This window comes from Rhipicephalus microplus, unplaced genomic scaffold (genome assembly GCF_043290135.1).
Source record: "Rhipicephalus microplus isolate Deutch F79 unplaced genomic scaffold, USDA_Rmic scaffold_27, whole genome shotgun sequence".
Classification (NCBI taxonomy): Eukaryota; Metazoa; Arthropoda; class Arachnida; order Ixodida; family Ixodidae; genus Rhipicephalus; species Rhipicephalus microplus.
Window position 1 is genome coordinate 4,929,314 of NW_027464600.1, and position 21,948 is coordinate 4,951,261.

The 21,948-nt window shown below is 44.7% G+C and overlaps 1 protein-coding gene across 1 annotated transcript in view; it reads left to right on the forward strand.

The window, feature by feature from the left end:
* LOC142786666 (metabotropic glutamate receptor 5-like) overlaps positions 1-21,948 on the forward strand; it is a 136,528-nt gene that overhangs the window by 77,275 nt on the left and 37,305 nt on the right. The window contains exon 5 of the mRNA XM_075884293.1: positions 13,812-14,058. Coding sequence (XP_075740408.1) covers positions 13,812-14,058 — 247 coding nt within the window. The remainder of the gene's footprint in view (positions 1-13,811; positions 14,059-21,948) is intronic.

The window sequence follows — 21,948 nt, forward strand, 5'->3', positions numbered from 1 at the left end:
ATGCAACGAATGCCCTCAATTGGTTAAAACACAGATGTGACTCGCCGTATGTGATGTTAAGCACATAACTGCCGTTTTTTCGGTGACATGAGTGACATTTCTCCCCCCCTCTCTCTCTCTAACTTTTATTCCCCTTACCCTCTCCCCAGTGCAAGGTAGTCTACCAGGCTCAGCTATGGTTAATCTCTCTGTCTTTCTTTCACCCTTATTCTCTCTCATGGATTCGCTATAAATTCAAAAGTTTTATTCTACGACTTACCAGCGAACGTTGCATTTATTTCTTGCGTACTGCTGAAAGTAAACGCCAAAGTGGGCATTTGCGTAGTTTAATCTGATTTGTAGATGGGAATACATGATAACCATTAGCGACAGTTTCTTTTTCATGCTTGTTGGATATCTCTGTTTGATGGGCATTTTTCGGATCAAATAAGTCGCTTATTTCGCGCCCTTCCACTTTGACAGGATGTCAGCGTTGGTAACGTCAGTGCAAAAGGTTTTGTTTGACCAGATTGCAGGATGTATTATGCTTTAAAGATTGACAACGTAGATGTTTCACCTGCAACAACTGATGCTCACAGACAAGACAAGACAAGACAAGACAAGACAGGCTAACAGGGTAAATATACAACTGGTAGGTAGGACGGTTAACACAACTAGGTATGTAGGTAGGTAGGTTGAGGGCGAAAAGATAGAAATGGTCAAATGAAAAGAGAACTTAAGAAAAAAAAAGAAACTGAAGGAACAGCGGAATACAGCGGAATAGTTTGGAAACAGTTCCTAGCTCCTCTGACGTGTGGGCAGCCCAGAAAGTTGAGATATTCACAATAGAAGGAAGCCTTGGAATTTCTAGCGTTTTGTTTTATTAAGGTGCGGACACTGGATTAAGCTGCTTGCTTTTTCTTATTTCTGCGTTGAGCAAAGGCGAGGCCTGTCACCAGGCTACTGAGTACTTGTAATGTAAGCCGAGGGCGCAATGTTCGAGACACGTGTCGTTACGAACGCCTTCGATCGCTTGCAGCGACCTTGCTTCAGGAGCAAGTGCGAGATTTCTTTGGTGGCTGCGACTTCCGATTCGAGCGAACGAAATACGACTCGTGCTTTCTGTTCGGCGTCCCCTCACTTTCGCAGGCTTTTATTCACGTTCGCAGGCTTTTTTTTCCTTTCCTTCCACACTTATACTTTCGGCTCTTCTAAAGGAGGCACCACTACTCTCAAGAATATTGAAGGAGATGTCGTGGCATCGTGGACATTCAATTTTCGGTTAGCTTGCAGAATTTACCGACTTCCTTTTTTTTCTGATCTTGTTCTGTATCAGCTGTGGTAAAAAGAACAAGGAGAAAACAGGCCACCGCATTGTGAAGTTTACGAGTATACATACGCGTCAGAAAATAGTTCTGCATGTCCGGATAAGACGAAGTCTTTTGTTCCTGCTTTCCACTGCTCATTTACCGAGCATACGTGTCCTTACTTCCTCTTGCGTGTTTATCGTTCTGTCGCAACCGCATGGCCAAATCACAGCTGCCTCTCAACGCTGCTCGTTTTTCCTGCCAGTTTTGTCTTTTGTTCCTTTCCTTGCATCACGCCATTTCATCACATATAGCGTATACCTTTGCACGCTGTGCCAGAAGATGTGAGGTCATCTTCAACCCCTACGTGGCGCAGCGTCACGTCTTCCGTGCTCCACGACCTCCAAAGCAGACGACAATGCACGCCCAGTGTTTGTTGCCTGATTCGGTTTGGTGTCGCCATTGTCGTTGGCTTGTTGGCTGCGTAGCAGGCAGCGCCGTCTTCTGGATGTATTCGGTGTTCCCGCAAAACTTTGCTCTCATGTCACGGCCGATACCCTCCTACCCGAACAGATTCACCAAAATCCTCCCATTCTTAGAAAACGTTGCCAATTCGTCTTCGTCTTCTTTTCCTCTTTTTTATCGCCTTCCTATTCCGACTCCAATGAAAACCGTTCGCGTATGAAACCTATGTTTGCAAGGAAAGAATGTGAAGGCAGGCGCGATACTTCTTTTCTCTCCGACATCAATATGTTCATTTCTCTCCTGGTGAGACATCTTGGCGATGTGCGCTTGGTACTCCACACATGTCTTGTCTAGCATGGTCTATTTTACGCACACTTTTCTTTGCATGTTTTCCGAGATGGACGTTGGCAAACACGTTATTTGGTACGCACCGTTACTTTTATCTTCCCTTTCTTCTCTATACACTAATTTTACTCCTTTGCATTTCCGTGAATATCGTAGAAGAAGTCATTATTTTCTCTTGAGTGGCTCTCACGAAACCGCGCAGTGCGAATACGTGATGCCAGACGTAGTAAACGAACAGTCGAATGTATTTCTTTTTTAAATGCGAAGCATTTCTTAGCGAACTTCAGCGACTTTGAGCGTATCTATCTATCTATCCCCGTCGTGGTGGTCTAGTGGCGAAGGTACTCGGCTGCTGACCCGCAGGTCGCGGGTTGGAATCCCGGCTAGTCCGGCTGCATTTTTGATGAAGGTTGGAATGTTGTAGGCCGTGGGCTCAGATTTGGGTGCACGTTAAAGAACCCCTGGTGGTCGAAATTTTCGGAGCCCTACACTATGGCGTCTCTCATAATCATATGGTGGTCTAGGGACGTTAAACCCCACATATCTATCTATCTATCTATCTATCTATCTATCTATCTATCTATCTATCTATCTATCTATCTATCTATATAGCCACTTACGTTTGGGTGATCTCGTGGACATCCCCTTGACTTGGCGCGAATCAAAGTTAGCATGGGAAGGTAAGATCGTTTGACCAATACGACGCGCTGGTCAAGACATGAACATTGTCACAATGCCGTCGCGTACGTCGTAAAGCACTTCCCGCCAGAAAGTGGGACATACCCACGGGCGATTATGTGCCGCTGATATGCGGGCATATGACACAAATGATTGACACTTCGTATCTACTCTGGAATGACGAGAACACACATGGCCACTTTTAACGTGCGAGCGTTAAGAAATACCCGAAGGCGGTAGCCTCAACCCAACGAGTGCAAAGGATAAATGTCAGGGTCCCGGCTGGAATCGAACCCAAGCATTCGGCGTGGCAATGAAGCATTTTACCACAGAGCAACGCCCGGTAACGAAACTACTGTTCAAAAAGACGCTAATCTTCGTGAAATGTCAATAATGCTTGCAGTGGTGCGTACCCAATTTTACAAACATTACACACGTACTCCTTTGATACAGCCATCACGTCGGGCTAACGTCAATTGTGGTTAGTTGCCATGCGCTGAAGTTAATTTATGTAGTACTGTCCAGGGTTAGCATTGCGCCAGCATTAGCACTTCGTATCAGCTTCTGGTGTTTCTAATACGCATGTTCCTGTTGACATCGTTGTGCCAGTGCAAACTACTGCTTATATAAACATCTGAAACTCTTCAAAATGTCTGTGCGTGAAACATTTGTAAACACAATTAGCGTCATTTCTTGACGTATCGCTCAATAAGAAAAATTGCAACACGGCCTCTTTCCCTCCACGTGCTTTGCATAACGTCAATTCCCAGGTACGGATTATCTGTCAAACTTTTTTTCTCATTTGCAGTCCTCCGACCAGAACGGAACAACAAGTCTTGGGGTTAGGGTTGAAGCAACCATTTCCTTCCCATTCGTGCTTTCTCCAGTTTAGTTTAACAAGCGCTAATTTCCCGTGTATAAGCTTGTTTCAATTGGCGCTTGCCTTAATGTGGCTGAAGTCGAAATGAAACAACGAAAAAGCTTTTATGAATGCGTGCAACGGCTACGCTGGCGCAAGCACACTAATTTGTAACTTAGAGTATTGCATGGAACTTAATTCTGAGATAAGGGAGACGCCAAAAATGAAGTCTACCAATAGTTGATTCATCAAGCGTATATTTCCTGGCATGCATCTACCGTTGACGGCTGTTGTTTCGTGGACGCTGTAGTTTGATTCAGCGTTAGTGCTGCGACGCTAACAAATTTAAACACGCTGTTAGAGAGTTTTGGTATATCGGAAGACACTTACGCTAGCGTTAGCGAGTGTCTCAGCGCTAACGCTAAAACAGAACACGCTTCCTGTCAACTGGTGGCCTTTTAGTGCAGCGGAAGGTATTCCCACTAACGCAAATGCGAGCAGCTGCGGCGCAATCAAGTTATAAAAAATTGGCAGATCCTACGTACAGGGGGAATTGATTATATGCGAAGCACGAATGAGGAAGGTTGATATGTCACTGTAAAATCAGCACAACCTTACGAGGTGGAGGTGAATTATGCCGTACATGAGTTCCATGTCATGGTTATCGTTTTTGGACGTGTCATTTACCTTCGTCACCTATTCACGTCACCTGATACTAAATTTGGTATATCGGGAGCTAGCGAAACAGCCACAAGCGTGCTATGACCGTAGCGTATAGTCAAGTTTTACATGACACGCATCTCATAATTATCACGCTTGCACCAGTCACATACCTTCGTTATCCATTCACGTCCCGTAATACCATATTTGGTATAAGTGAAGCTAGCGAAACGGCCGCGAAGGCATCATAACCGTGGCATGTAATCATCTTGTTACATGACACGCCTTTCATAATTATCATGTTTGCACCAGTCACCTTCACCAACCATTCACGTTCTGTAATTCTAAATTTGTTATATACGAAGCTATCGAAACGGCCGCGAGTGGATCATGAGCATGGCATGTAGTCATGTTGTTACATGACATGCATGTCATGAATATTTATGTTAGGGTCTGTCGCTTGTGTTCGCCATGCAATCATGCCATACCATACCATTTTTGCAACATATCATGTGAAGGAAACCACCACAAGAGAAGCAAGACAATGAAATGTAAATCATGACATTCGTCACATACAAATCATGATTTTGATGTTATGACTAGTCACTTATGCTGGTAATACAGTCATGTTAAGCCATACAAAGTTTTGTATTGATACCGTTATGAAAACGGCCAGTAGAGCTAGAGGTCGTAGGCGGCTAGATACACAGATACTCTCTAAGTCGCCGAACCTCGCTAACAAATGCTTTGTATTTAAAACACCATATGCGTTATAAAAACCTCACGTGAGCCACCAAATCGAACTGATCCGAAGTCACCGTCGCTGCGTCACCGGGCCGCGTTTGGTTCAGTATTACGTTTGACGGCTTGAAACACACCATTTTATCTCGACATATGCCGTAATCGGGTATTCCTTGAGACCAGCTTGGCGTGCAGCCGAATTTGCCTAAACATGGAAACAAGCGAATGAATGCAGTGGTCATTTTTGCGTGGCTACCAAAAACGAGGGCGAACCTTCTAAATAAGTTTAATTAGGCCTTTTGCACCCAAAATTCGCTGCGCATCTCAAAAACATAGCTCTTTTATCGGTAGTTTGCAACTGGCGAAACCTCTTCACTCCAACTAAATGAAACACGACAAGTGTTTGGAAATGGAGAAATTTAACAGTGCAGGTTGACGACTATAAAGATTCGAAGTGGATGAATCTCAGTTCAACAGGCACCGCCACCATGCCTTACGTACGGGATCTGTTGCGTGCGTTAGTGTTGAATGCCGTATATCAGAAATAGCGTTAATACGTATACGTTTGCAGGCTACGTAACATTCTGCACATGCTCGGTGTAGAGCACGTAACGCTAACGCTAAAGCTAAATTCTTCTCTTTGCTGTTTTCCGCTATACTAAAACTTTCTAGTAACTTGTGGTTGAGGATTTGACGCAGCTTAACCACCTTTAACGTGAGATCAAGGGAGAGAGAGCGGGGAACGAATATGCGGATAATTTCGGTCGTTAGTCAGTTACGGACCCACCGCCTGCCTTCGTTCTGAGCCTTTCACGACATCTTGTTAAGGTTAAGGCTTACGCAATTCGCAACCATGCAAACTATTCTGTGAGGACGTAAACGCATCTCTTGCTTCCCTACTTCGATGTGGCTTTACTTCAGAAGTCGCGGAAGTTACGAATTGTACGTCGGTACGAGAGCACGCTAGAGGGCGCCGTCTTATTCAATTAGGGAAGACATACGCGAGCGAATCTGTGAAAATTGTAAACCGTGGACAATAACTTATCCTACGCAGCAATGCCTTGCACTGAACTCGAACCCTTTCTTCAGCACGTACCCGATCTCTTAAACGTTCGTGAAAATACGAGAAATGCAACCAAGTTGACCTTGCCTCCCGAATCGGCGGTATGCATTGTTAGCCCTCAAGGAAAAACGAACACACTTTGATAATGCCAAGGCCGGTGGACCAATCGCAAAGCTCTCAGTTGCGTAAGCACTCGCCTCAATCCAGCGCCCTAGCTCGGCGCTTGTCATTTACTTGCACGTTGCATGCTTGGGCTCTGTAATACACGTGAAAACGGCTGATTATTTACGCAAAGCGCCATCTATTCTGTCTGACCACTTCATCTATACTATAAAAACTGAAGCAGTGAACCGTTGTATATAACACTTTTTTTTCCTGCCAAGAAGATAGCGGGATATCTCACTACTGTCCCAAGAGCGCCCGCAGCTCTCCCTACACGAGCGCCGACAGGGTTCTTTTAAGAGGACGCCTGTCGTCGATTTGGTCGCCCGTAGTATAAACCGTTATCGGGCGCGTAGTTATAGGACTGGGGCGGTTTTTTCGCAGGGCGGTTGTGTTGCTATACGGGCAGCGTCTTCCTCGGCGCATACTATACCGCAGGAAGACGAGGAGATCGCAGCGAAGGCAGTCTCCCGGATGCGCGTACGAAGAAAGGGGTCGTATTCTTGCGCGCTCCCCTCGTTTTATGAGAGATATCGCCATGAAGATACACCAGCGTGCATAACGAATCGTCCTAGATGACACCATCGTCTGAGAACGGCAATTTCCCGCACTCTACATTTCAGCCGTGTCAACAAAGCAGTCCCCGCCCGCTCTCTGTACCTACTTCTCCCCTATCTTTTCATCCTGCATTTATTTAATTGATTCGCGCGAAAAGCAAGCTGTTCTCGGAGCTCATTTGTATCTCGGTGAGAGTTAAAGAAGATGTAAGTAGGGGAGGGGGAGGGGTAAAATTTGCAGTGTGCTCGTTTCTGCTAACACCACCGCTCAAGAGTTTCATTACTATATTTCAGCTCTGCACATCTTCAATGCATATAGCGAGGCATTCTTTTTACCGGAGCGGGAAATTGAACCATCCTTCATGGACATTTGTGTGTTCATGTGTATGTGTAATTGATGGGGGTAAATGTCTATGAAAGGTACAGTTTTTAAGGTCTTCGAAAATGTACGTCGACCATCTGGTGATCTTTAGCGTGCACCTAAAGCCAAGTACGCGGTCCTTCAAAATTCTCGTCTCTACCAGAAATGCAGCCGCCGTCGCCGGGATTCGATCCCGCGTTCTCTGCATCGACAGTCGAACACCATAAGCATTAGACTACCATGGCGGGTAATTTGTATGTGTTCGAGTCTACGCATGCGCATTGAAAATCGATTAGATTTCAGGGGAAGGGGGAGATGTTGAACTTCCCTGGCTTCGCCAATGATGCACTTGAAGATAAGCCAGACAGAAAACAACTCAAACTTGTTTTACTTCCGTATCGTTGATTGTTCTTTGATATCATAGTAATAAGGGCTGCAGCGCGAGCACGAATGTGCTAGAAGAAACAGACAAAGTCGAGGTACGGAAGGCAAAAAAGGACAACACGAGCGCTGACTACCAACTTAATTTTATTCGCAGCACACATGATATTATATACAACAGGAAACCCTTTGAACAGCACACGTGAGCAACGTGACATATTCTGGGGCATGTTCTGAGAATATGTCACGTTGCTCACGTGTGCTGTTCAAAAGGTTTCCTGTTGTATATAATATCATGTGTGCTGCGAATAAAATTCAGTTGGTAGTCAGCGCTCGTGTTGTCCTCCTTTGCCTTCCGTACCTCGACTTTGTCTGTTTCTTCTAGCACATTCGTGCTCGCGCTGCAGCCCTTATTACTATGAATTCAAACCAACTAGCCCAAATCACCATTCTTCTTCTTTGATATGTTATTTTTTTATTCGTAGAATCAAAGTACAACGTAAAAAAACTATAACAACCGTTCTACTATCTCCTCCCTTGATGAAATATCATCATTCAAGATTAAAAAAAAAAAAGAAGTATTGACTGGAGTAGAGAAACCGCTGTAGTGCGACAAGCGTTCGGCTTATCGCTTCCGAAATTTCCTGCATAAGTGTTACGTCGTTTTTGCTTTTTTGTTGTTTTTCGTTCCGTTTCTCATTCTTTATCGCTTTGCTTGACGAGTGTCGTACGTAGACGTCATCGTAGCGTACTTCCGAGTTTACTGTCGAGCCTTTGTTCAGCTCTTTTGTACCGCGGCCTTCTGCGTTTTTAGGTGACGCTCGATTCCGCCGCCACTTTTTCTCGGCATGTCTTTCTGGACATTGTTCACGACCGAACTCCATTATCCCCTCGAGTTGGGGGCGCCTGCAGAAGAAGGACTTTAGCGACACTCGCCGTCGCCACCGCCTGTCGACTCGGGCCGCCACTTCGACTCGCGGGTTTCTGTTTGTCGCTGCAGGGACAGCCGGGGCCGTCTCGTACGGGAAACTGCACCTCTTTCCCACAATTTTTCACGACTTTCTGTCTAGTCTATCTTTCACTTATCGAGGCTTCATTTCTTCGCCTTTTCTGGAACCCCATTTTGCCGATAACGTATAAATCTGTACTTGGATGTTTGTGAGTTCTCTGCATCCTTCGTGCAATGGTTAACCAAGTTGATCAAGTGAGCCTTTTTCATCGGAATGACTGCTGAAATTCTGCTCTGAGAATGTAAGTTAGCCGCACACTTTCGATCCTAATCAGCTAAGCCAAGCAGAGCATTGAAAAAAAAATTACGGCATATTCACGGGGTGAATGATGATGAATGGGCGAAGCTCCGGAGGGATTCGTCGGTAAACTGTGAATCTTCTGTGTAATTCGCCCAGTCGATCATCATGTAAAGACGTGAGAAACGCTGTGTGTGTATATACACAAATCAACTTTTATTTGTTCTTAGACGATGGATGGCTTGCGATGTCCCTTGCCTCGCGCGCTCGCACATCGGGATTCTCTCTGCGAGCGCGCGCTGCTGCCGCCTTGCGCTCTCTCAGCTGTGCAGCCTTATCCATCCGGCGACTCCGAGCGCGCGCCAACAGCGAACGGATTTTATTACAACGCTCCCCCTAGCGTACGTCGCCGCACTAAATCGAACGATTGCCTTCAACCAATGACACGCGCCATATGTGACATCATTCCTATTTTATAAGATCTCGCGTCTTTCATCAACTACAAGTACCGCTTTCTAGTTTATAACATCTTGCATCTTTTCATCATCAGCTACAAGTACCACCATCTAGTAAACACTACAAGAACTAAACGAGAGGTGGCTACATACAGGAGACGGTACCACCATCTAGTGAACACTGCAAGAACTGAACTAGAGGTGGCTACATACAGGGGACGGCACCGCCATCTAGTGAACACTGCAAGAACTAAACTAGAGGTGGCTACATACAGGCTACAGGGGACGCACAGCCCACGCCCTAAGGAGCTTCGCCCCTAAAATCCGCGGTTTAAGTCATGTTCCTGAAATTCCAGGGATAAAGCTAGCATTTCAAGATAGCATTACAAAAGGTGGCGCTGCTGTTACATGAGACCTGCTCGAACCGATGGCGGATCTGTGCTGATGCGTTGGTCTCGCCAATCAACTCACCAGGCAGGTGATAATATAATACCGGCTGCAGTGATGAGAATAAAGTTTAAATTACCGCACGTAACGACATATACTGCTCCTGAGCTTGTTTCTGTAAGGGCTGCATTGATGCATCAAATAAAAAAACAGTTACCATCAAGTTTGAGCGAAAGAATGGAATAATGGCTACCAGGACATAAAGATATTTCTAGTAACCAATTAGGCCACGAAGCAGCCCAATTAGCACTTAAAGGAATCCGAGTTGTTTTGATACCTCTGTCAACGACGTACGTGCCAAGAAAACTACACTTCCGGGCTCAAACATCTGCGCACACTTTTTGGCGGTCTCATAACTTGATAAAGTGTCATCTACACCAATTTGATCCTTTGTTAATGCCGTAACTGCCATAGCAAATTTCTCGTTCCGATGTGAAGCTCTTGTGTGATTCCTGCGCAATAAAACACACAATTGGACACGTCATGTGCAGCGGCACTTTTTATGACCCTCACTCATTCTCACTTCATATGATTCTCGGATAACTGAACTCGAAACCGTTTTCTTCAATTAAAGTTATAAAATCTTGGGCAGATTTGCCTGGCAGCCACAGGAGGCAATGAAAGCGCTCCGAAAATAATCAGTCAACAGGCCTCTGCCACCGCCTGTAGACGCGATGTGCTCCTCCAAGTGTGCGCGTGATTCTGCCAATCCTTCTATTTTCTTTCATTTCTCTATTCGCCCCTTCATTTGTTCCCTCTGTGAAATGTATCAAACTGGGCATGCGTATAGTTAACCCCCCTTCCTCTCCTTAATACATCTCAATCTCTTCTAATCCTTGGAGTAACTAGGTGGTTGGTCACCGATACACTGAACGTAATTGTGATTCAGTCATGTGATTCACTGATTGCGTGACTAAAAAGAACTTAGTTTTCACCATTGTGACTTACTTTGATGATACACATTATTGTCAGCTTTTCTTTTTCACCGAAAGTTTCAAGATGCGAACGAGTTGAAATGCATTATCTATAAACATCGCGACCGACGAGGCGCAAACAAACATAAATTCAGACAGTCAATGGCAGAGTGTGTATTTGAGAATCAGAACTTGGCGTTGTCCCTGACATTTACAAAACGCGTGAGATAACGAGAACACGCGGGATTCGTGGAAAGTAAGGGAAAAGATACATTCACCACGAAACTTTATAGTGTGACAGAGGGTGGGGGGGCGACAAATATCTAAATTGAGCATGAATATCAAACAAGTCTACTTCACTCTACAGAGTTGAAATGAAAAAAAAAACAGAAGGCAGCAGCCAGGGCACACAGATCATTATAAGCACCATGTTCAAGAGTTTTCATATATATGACTGTTGCGTTTTGGTTTTATATTCGTCAACATCTCAGACGCCGGGTACTCTAGTTCTGATTCAGAAAACTGCCGAGTTTTTTTTGTGTTTATTGAAAAAGGGAATTCGGCTATCAAATCATGCCATGACGACACACTGTTCAAAAAGACACGGCGATGGTAGGAACAACATAAAACGTCAGCAGGCCTTCTTGTCTCTGTGTCATCGTTTTGTTCTCGCGCTATAACTATCGTCATGCCTTACCAACTAGCCCAAGCTGCCACACTTCTACGCTAGTCTAACACAGCAAACATACACCTCCCGCCAAAGCGCTGCAGCACAGTCATAGAAAAGAAAACCAAGGAAAAGCGGGGAATCATTTAATGGAGCGACGGTGGCGGTATTTTCTGGCCCGGAGCCAACCGGCGATACGCGCTCAGAGAAGCCGAGGAAGGTGGGATGGGGACGGCACATAAAGCTGCGAAAAAACAAGCGTCAGCATAGCTCCTATCAACGTCATAACTCGATAAAAAAAGAAGAAGAAAACAGAAGTGAGGTTGAGACGGGAAGTAGGGCGAGGAAATATACGGTGGCCGAACGCTTTCGCCTTCATTCCGCTTTTGTGACAACGTCTGCAGCATCTTCCTCCTCACCAGTCAGCCCACAAATCAAAGCGGTGCATTTTATCGGATGCTTCCGAGTTGTAGATGCAACCGCAGAGGTATATAAGAGAAGCGTGCGTGTGCTACACGCACTGCACAATGTGACATCGAGCGATTGCGGTACTCTATGGCACGCACTGATGCGCTCTTCTTTCGGAGTTTGTTATTGCACCGGTGGCTGCACTGTTTGAGTGCCGGTGATATGTGCGCTCGTTTTCACTTTCAGAGGTAATGCAGGCGCCGCTTTAGGGAGAGTGTCGTAGGGTGTTTCTGTGCGTGACACCGAAACGACAACAAGGCAACATCGTCAGAAAAAGGGGCTGTTTTCTGTGCATTATACAGATATGGCGAGTCAGTTTATTCGCATGCAGATAATAAAAATTTGTAAGATTTTCACACGCCAGAGAAACAGTATCATTACGTCACATACCATAGTGCTCCAGTGGTTTAAATCGCGTGGTGCAAAGACACCGCGCATTGATTGATTGATTGATATGTGGAGTTTAACGTCCCAAAACCACCATATGATTATGAGAGACGCCGTAGTGGAGGGCTCCAGAAATTTCGACCACCTAGGGTTCTTTAACGTGCACCCAAATCTGAGCACACGGGCCTGCAACATTTCCGCCTCCATCGGAAATGCAGCCGCCACAGCCGGGATTTGAACCCGCGACCTGCGGGTCAGCAGCCGAGTACCATAGCCACTTGACCACCATGGCGGGGCAAAAAGACACCGCGCATTGCAGGGGTGTTGAGCATTTCGGCCCCTTCGAAATAGAAACGCCGTAATTGACCCCCAAACCATCGATTCAGCAGCCGAGCAACGTAGCCGCCGTATCACTGCGATGGACATGTTCATGCGGTGCACTTAGGTAAAATTCCGGGATAGTCAGAAATGCGCCCAAAGAAATTCTCAATAACGCGAGAGTGTAAAACATGCATTCTTCCACAATTTTTATTTTATTTTTTCAAGCAGCTGTGAAACACAATAATTCGTGAACGTCCTTGCTATGTGGACGTTCCTGTTTCATAGAGTTTCATTACTCCAACAGTCACCAATCAGAATTTTTATTGGGACCTTCTCCCACGTGTTCTTTGCTCCATTGTGTTAAGAACATTACGAGCAAAAGATATCGTTACACAGACAACGAGTAGGCGGCATCACACGTAGTATTAAATTTTTTCTAAATGTTACGATTAGAATAGCGCCTAATCATTGCAGATCAAGTGACATATCTTACATGACAAAGCAGGCTTCATTATTACGACAAAAAAGAGAGAAAAACGGCCGCATATCCACGGGGTGAATGATGGAGAGTGGAGCGAAGCATCCGTCCGTCCATCCCTTCTTGCTTCCGTCCGTCCATGCGTCCGTCGTAGCAAAATTGCAAGCATCTTTCAAATAGAGTTATTAGTGAAAAATGGTCTAGATGAGTGCTTTTGAATAGCAGCTGTGGGTAGCTTTATACTAAGTGATGTCCTAGACTTTGGGTAGAACTTGCACCTATGTGTGTCCGTGTGAATGTTGTTTTGCAAGGTGAACTTCTGCAAGCAAACATATCCATTGCTATGTTATTTTATGTGTTTGTTCCAGTTTTATATATGCGTTATCGCTATGCTTCATTTTTTTTTTCGGGTAACATTTATTTGTCTCTTTTTTTGTACTGCAGTACTTATAAATATGGAGAAGTGGAAGGAATGTAAATCGCAACCTATTCGCTGGAAGCAAACCATAACAGTACAAAACAGGATAGAACAGGGCACGACATAATCAAAGAAGGCAGAACAGGATAGAACAAAAAAGGACAGGACAGAATGAACCAGAGGGAGACAGAGCCCAACAGGACACTTCAGAACCCAACAGTGCAGTACAGTACAAGACAAAAGAGCACAGAACAGTTCAAAACGAAACAGGAGAGGCGAAGACGCAACATTGCAGAGCAGTACATTACAGGACAAAAAACATAGGACAGGGCAGGAAATGACACTACAGGAGCGGAATGGACAGAACAGGACAGACGTTTGTGTACATGACGCTTTTCATTTGCAAAGTTCACGACCATGACATTATGCCTTGCACCTTGTTCTATCGCAGGCAACTACGGCTACAACGGCATCGACGAGTTCACTAGTCGTGCCAAGGACGCCGGCATCTGTGTGGCCAACTCGCACGCCATTCCAACGGATGCGGACGATGAGGACTATAATGCGGTGGTGCGCAGCATCGACAAATTTGGCACAGCCAAAGTAGTGGTCTGCTTCTGCGAAGGTTTCACCGTGCAAGCGCTTATCAACGCCACCGCCAGGCTCAAGGTCGCCGGGAAATACATCTTCTTCGGCAGGTGAGCAATATAATGATAGCAATAACTCCTGCAGCGGACAATAACTCCTCGAATCATGCTTCGACCGTGGACTTATGTCGGCAGTAACCATGTTAGAATCTCGTCCGAGACGTCAATGCGGACGAAGGCGACAAATGGGCGTTTTGTTGCGCTGTTACAATTTTTCAAGAGAGTCACTTGTTCTGCGGGGGGAGGGGAGTAGTAGGAACGTTCAAACGACCCCCCTCCCTCAGAATTTTTTTTACTTTACATGTGTATATATGCACGTGCGCACAAAAACGTGTAAGGCATGCTTAGGTTAACCAAGCGTATGTAATATATTCATGACTAAGACAGAAAGAAAGAGTATAAAAAAATTCGGCGGATCCCACGTACTTGGGAATCGACATTATGCGAAGCATTCAGATAGAAAGCGACTATGTTAAAATTTCTTATTGAGCGACACGCCATGAAATGACGTTAAATATATGTACAAGTGTTTCGCGCACAGACATATGCTGAAGAGTTGCAGATGTTTATATAACCAGTTGTTTGCATTTGGGCAACGATGCCAACTGGGACATGCGTATTAGCAACACCAGAAGCTGATATGAGGCGCTAATGCTCGCGAGTATGCTGGCTCTGGACACTGCTACATAAATCAACTTCAGCGCATGTCACCTAATCACTATTGACGTTAATCCGACGTCAAATCAATCAAATCAAAATCTTTTATTTTCATCATTTCATACGAAGGTGAAAAAGGGAGAACTGGAGAAAAAAAGCCCATAGTTCTTCGGCTTGACAAAGCTCCGGTCCCCCAGGCAGACAGTGGTGAAATTTGTTTCAAAACAATAGAAGAAAGCATGTTACAAAGTATAAAGCATTAAAACATAATAACATTTCAACTGAATATAAAATAAACATTGCGATGAAGGAAGAGAAATATATAAATTAAAAACAACTATACAGCAACTACAAAGTACAACCGAGAATCACTTTTTTATAACACAGAAAATTAATATAACAGCAGCATGCTATCAACAACCGGTGGGATTTTTTTTCTAATCCTATGTTAAAGAGACGTTACAGGAACAGGTCCAACATTTTAGTTTTGTTTAGCGGTAACACATCAACACTTTGTCTGTTGAAATGGTTAAGTAGGGAAGGCAGTGTATGACAAAGGCGCTGTTGTCCATAATTTGTACGAGAAAAAGGAATTTGCCATGGGACCTGACGGTGAAATGTATATGCACTTTTGTTTTCTATTAGATCATCAAGGGTTAAAAATGAATCTAGCTTTCCTAGCATAGCACTCTTGTAGCATTGTAGAGTTTTCAGTTTCCAAATATCACCAGCTTTTATTATTTTAATTTGCCAAAAAAGCTTTTCCGTATGTTCGGAGAAAGAAACATTCGCAATAGCTCGAACTGCCTTATTTTTAAGGGTTTCCATCATCTGAATATCATGTGCGGTGGTGTTTCCCCACATGAGTGAGCAATAAGTTAGGTGTGAGTGAAAGAGAGCATGATAAATGAGGCGCTTAATTTTATAGGGCACTGTATTTCGATAGCGATTTAAAATACCAATAACTTTTCGCACTTTCGCACACACATTGTCAACATGAGCATTCCAAGACATATGCTCAGCGAATATAACTCCGAGTGTTTTCATAGAGGACGTAATGGTAATCTTATATGGACCCAGAACAATGTTATCTGGTAATGTAGTAGAATTTCCTTGGGCACGAAAAAATGACACATTTTGTTTTGGCTTCATTAAGAATCAAGTAGTGTGCCTTTGACCAGCGTTGAATTTTGTTACAGACAGTGCTAGCTATAGGCATTATTTCTTGTAAGTCTTTTCTTGTAAAGAAAATTGAGCAGTCATCTGCATAAGCGACAACCTTACACATATCACTAATTTCAACGATGTCATTACTGTAATAAAGAAAAAATATCTGGCCAAGGATGCTACCTTAAGGCACACCCGCTGTTAGAGGTTTCGTTTGTGACCTATTTTCATTAGTTTTAACAAATTGTTGTCGACTTTTTAAATAAGATCGGATAAGTTTAAGTGTTATTCCTCGGAAGCCATATCTTTCTAGTTTCGTAAGCAACAGTTGGTGGTTGACTCTATCAAATGCTTTGCTAAAATCTAAGTATAACCCTAACGTTAGAAGCTTTTTTTCAATGTTCTTGAAGAATAAGACCTTTTTGTATATTTAATGCACTTTCCGTAGACCGTCTTTTTCGAAAACCGTGCTGACACTCGGTTAGCAAGTTATGTTTCTGCGAAAAATTATCAATACGGACGTTGACAATTCTTTCGAGGCCCTTCGATAACATAGGAAGAATAGAAACTGGTCTATAGTTGCCAATATTGTTTTTATCACCCCTTTATGTAAAACTATTACTCGGGCTACTTGCATTTTGCGAGGGAAAACTCCAGTCGACAAGGATGCGTTAAAAATGTGCGTTATAACAGGAGCGAGAAGGTCTATGGCATGCTTAATTGCTCTGATATCTAAATCGTCCCTAATGCGGCTATTTTTCAGACATGAAAATGTTGCAATCACCTCAGAAGTGTTAGTAGGCTTTAGAAATATAGACTCCCTTAACGAGGTTTGATGCAGTGTGGGCTGAATGCCGTGATCTACACATCCCACTTTCATAAAGAAATCATTGAATATGTCCGCAAGTACTGTGCCGCCTATAGAAATACCATCGATATTCAGTGTATCTATTCGTGTAGTTGCTGGCCTGCATTTAGTGTATCGTTTATTTTTTTCCCATACATTGTTATGTCAGCGCACACAATCATTATTAAATATACGCGTGTAGTAGTCATTTTTTGCCTTTTCTTTTTTTGTTCAATTTATTTCTAAGATGTTTATATTCTTTCCACTTTGACAAGCCCTTTGACTCGACAAAGCACTGGTAAAGTTTATTTTTTTGTTGTTTTGTCTTATGAATTCTTTCGAAATGCAATGCTTGCACGATGGCTTTTGATTTCGGTAGCGCTGAATTGGAAATGATTTAAAGTAAAGCACTTTTAGTTTGTTCATAAACTTGTCATATGACTCATTGGCATCCCTAATGGAAAATATGCCAGTCCAATCTGTTTCGCGCACAGCTTCTCGGAATTTATTAAGTGACTGAGCCGATATCTTGCGGTACGTTGTGTTACTAGTAAACGTGCTTTTAGTTGACGTCTTTCGTTCGAGGAAAAGATATATTGGCATGTGATCACTGATGTCATGGCTTCTGATTCCAGATTTTGAATTATCGATAGTCGAGTTTATTATGAAAGTGTCTAGTAACGATGACGTCGTAGCGGCTACACGTGTTGGTGGTTCGATTACACTGTAGAAGTCATTGCACTCCAGGATTCACAAAAACTGAGTAGTCGCTGCTGTACTGGTCGTCATGTCGATATTAAAGTTCCGACCAAGTGTGAGTAGGTAGCCATATTCATTCACAAATAACAGCAGATTGTCTAAAAACTGAAAGAAGGCAGAGGGGCTGGCATCAAGGGGGTCGATATAAGACCGCAAATACTTTTTTTAATGCATAGAACTTCGTATTCTTCGGTAGCGATGCTATATTCTCGAAGAATATCATAACCATATAAAGAAGTTAAAATCGCAACGCCGCCACCTCTGCCCTCCTTTCGATTTACATTGAAATTTTCGTATCCTTGAAGTGCATAGTACTCTGAGTCATCAATATACCAGGTTTCGGTAAACATCAAAACTTCAAAATTGAGGTTACATGATTCGATTAGCACAGTGACCTCATCCGTTTTGTTCAACAGTGACCTTGCATTTAGATGCTTAATTTTTAGCAGTTTGTCTTTGTTAGTAATGTTGTGCTTCGTAATGATGTCGCCTGGACTTACATAGCCTCAAGGCTCCATCTCTATTCTGGGCATGAATATATTGTAGTGTCTGTGATTTATGTGTTCGTTATCTCGTTCAAATCGCTTTCACGCATTATGCGGACAACAGGCGAAGTCTCCGTGCGGCGTGCATGAACAGTGCCATTTTTCGTCCACACGAATTTCCAGCTGTGTTCCCGTTTGCGCGCTATTGCCATTCCGAGCATTTTCTTCACTTCAGGGCAAAGGTGTTCATTTACGAACACAGGAGATTCAGCAGGTAGGCCGAGGGAGGCATTTGTTAGCCTTTTCTTGCGCGACTTCTGAAGCATGCAGATGATCGCGTTTGTCCCTCCGCTGAAATTGAACAATTATATTGGTTTCACCAACCTGCTTTCTTCAAACCCTGTGGCAAACGTCAATGTCCTCAGGGGTTATAGTCTCGCCAACTACCTCTCCAATCTTTTGGAGTACTTCGACAAGGTTCTCATTCGATTTTTCGGTTATTCCTTTAATTTCCCAATTTCGATTTCGCGAGTACTGCTCAGACTGCAAGAGGCCTGATTGGCAGTGCGCCAGTTTCTTTTCCAAAGAAGAAACTTTGTGCTGTAGCACACCGTTTTCTTTCTTGAGCGCATTATTTTCCTTTAAAGTTGCCACTAGTTTTTCATTGGTGTTAGCTACGGTCTTGCTGAAGAAATCCATGCTCTTCTTCATTTCATCAATTTCAGTGCGCAGATTTCTTTCTTCTGACCGGAAGCCTCGCTCTTTCATTTGCTTCCACTCAATTATGATTTCATCTTGAAATCATGGATCATGCAGTCTCGAAACTTCCTTGTTCATGTTAGTTACTACCGACAACACGAAGAAAATCACATAAAAAATCACATATACTAAACACCGGGCAGCAGTGGCAGCTATTCAAGACTAGAACCAATTTTATGCTCTGAGAAGAGCGCCACTAACCTGCAAAACGCAGAAGAAATTGTTCAGCTTGTGCCTAGAACGTCGCCACTGCTGCCGAATGCAATCCTCGGTGAAGCGGCAGTCTTTATATATGCAGATGGTCACGTGGTCCCGGAGATCACATGGTCCTGGAATCAGTCGCCTCCTGGTGTTCTGCAGATTGTGCTTGCTTCTGTGGGGCAGTCGATAATAATGACACGTGTGTGATGATGCGCAGTGGTTTCAGTTGCTCCCATCTGCACGGCGAAACTGCAAAACGCAGAAGAAATTGTTCAGCTTGTGCCTAGAACGTCACCACTGCTGCCGAATGCATTCCTCGGTGAATGGCCTGTCTTTATATATATGCAGATGGTCACGTGGTCCCGGAGATCACACGGTCCTGGAATCAGTCGCCTCCTGGTGTTCTGCAGATTGTGCTTCCTTCTGTGGGGCAGTCGATAATAATGGCACGTGTGTGATGATGCGCAGTGGTTTCAGTTGCTCCCATCTGCACGGCGAAACTGCAAAACGCAGAAGAAATTGTTCAGCTTGTGCCTAGAACGTCGCCACTGCTGCCGAATGCAATCCTCGATGAAGGGGCTGTCTTTATATATGCAGATGTCCACGTGGTCCCGGAGATCACATGGTCCTGGAATCAGTCGCCTCCTGGTGTTCTGCAGATTGTGCTTGCTTCTGTGGGGCAGTCGATAATAATGGCATGTGTGTGATGATGCGCAGTGGTTTCAGTTGGTCCCATCTGCACGGCGAAACTGCAAAACGCAGAAGAAATTGTTTAGCTTGTGCCTAGAACGTCGCCACTGCTGCCGAATGCAATGCTCGGTGAAGGGGCTGTCTTTATATATGCAGATGGTCACGTGGTCCCAGAGATCACACGGTCCTGGAATCTGTCGCCTCCTGGTGTTCTGCACATTGTGCTTGCTTCTGCGGGGCAGTCGATAATAATGGAACGTGTGTGATGATGCGCAGTGGTTTCAGTTGCTCCCATCTGCACGGCGAAACTGCAAAACGCAGAAGAAATTGTTCAGCTTGTGCCTAGAACGTCACCACTGCTGCCGAATGCAATCCTCGGTGAAGGGGCTGTCTTTATATGTATATGCAGATAGTCACGTGGTCCCAGAGATCACACGGTCCTGGAATCAGTCGCCTCCTGGTGTTCTGCAGATTGTGCTTGCTTCTGTGGGGCCGTCGATAATAATGGCACGTGTGTGATGATGCGCAGTGGCTTCAGTTGCTCCCATCTGCACGGCGAAACTGCAAAACGCAGAAGAAATTGTTCAGCTTGTGCCTAGAACGTCGCCACTGCTGCCGAATGCAATCCTCGGTGAAGGGGCTGTCTTTATATATATGCAGATGGTCACGTGGTCCCAGAGATCGCACGGTCCTGGAATCTGTCGCCTCCTGGTGTTCTGCACATTGTGCTTGCTTCTGTGGGGCAGTCGATAATAATGGCACGTGTGTGATGATGCGCAGTGGTTTCCGTTGCTCCCATCTGCACGGTGAAACTGCAAAACGCAGAAGAAATTGTTCAGCTTGTGCCTAGCACGTCGCCACTGCTGCCGAATGCAATCCTCGGTGAAGGGGCTGTCTTTATATATGCAGATGTCCACGTGGTCCCGGAGATCACATGGACCTGGAATCAGTCGCCTCCTGGTGTTCTGCACATTATGCTTGCTTCTGTGGGGCAGTCGATAATAATGACATGTGTGTGATAATGCGCAGTGGTTTCAGTTGCTCCCAGCTGCACGGCGAAACTGCAAAACGCAGAAGAAATTGTTCAGCTTGTGCCTAGAACGTCGCCACTGCTGCCGAATGGGCGTACGTGACGGCTGTATCAAAGGAGTACATATGTTTCGTTTGTAAAATTGGGTAGGCAACCAATATTGACAATTCACGAAGATTAGCGCCTTTTTGAAAACTAGTTTCGAGACCTGGCATAGCTCTGTGGTAAAATGCTTCATTGCAACGCAGAATGCTTCGGTTCAATTCGAGCTGGGACCCTGACATTTATTCTTTGCATGCCTCGGGTCAACGCTACCGATGTCGCATATTTCTTTACGCTCGCGCGTTAATATTGCCCGTGTAGGAAGGAAAGTAGGAGGAGAAGAACGGCGGAGAGCTTAACCATGTTCTTGATGTTCCTGGGTGGATACTAAGTGTCAATGGCCTGTGGCACATGCCCGCATACCAGTGGCACATACCCGCTCGTGGGCATGTGCCACTGTCTAGCGGGAAGTGTTTGACGACGTACGCGACGGGATTGTGACATTATTCATGTCTTGACCAGCGCGTCATATTCGTCAAAGCAGCTTACCCTTGCATGCTGATTTTATTTCACGCCATGTTAAGGGGGGACCACGAGAGCACCCAAACGTAAACGGCTAGATAGATACGCTCAAAGTCGCTGAAGTTCACTTAGAAACGCTTCGCATTTAAAAGACCGAGAGAAAGGAAAGAAAGAAAAGAATAAAGACACAGAAGGATATCGAAATCGAGAGGAATAGACGAAAAGGCACAGACACAAAACAGATATAAAAAGACGAACAGAGCAAGTGTGGCCATGTGTAGCTTAGTATACCAAGGCATGGGAAAGGGACAGGGTGGAGGGTATAAGCCTAGGCAAGCCAAGACCAGCCACGTGCTCACCAGCTCTCCTGTTACCCAGCCTTGCGAGATTTAGTGCAAGCTGCGCCAATTTGTTCTCTGTAAATGTAAGTGCTAGGCTTTTTGGACCACGAAAATTCGTTGCTTCTGTTTAGTACACCCTGTATGGCAGAGTGCCGGTATTGGAATACATTGCTACCGAAGCGCCAAGAGAAATCGAAAGCGAAGACTAGCGTGAGTCTGGAACTTACGGGCCACAGAGCGCACGACAATGACGTGATAAACCCGAAGCGGGAGGACACCTGCATGGATGGAACATGCCTCAGTGGGCACCAGCGACCCCAGAAAACTACCGGTCACCTCATTTACCAGCTCCTAAGTCGAAACTGAAAGCACGTTTTCAGATTCTGTTTAGGGCAAGAAATATCTCTCTAGTTTTTCAGATAAAAGGAACGTGCGTACAGT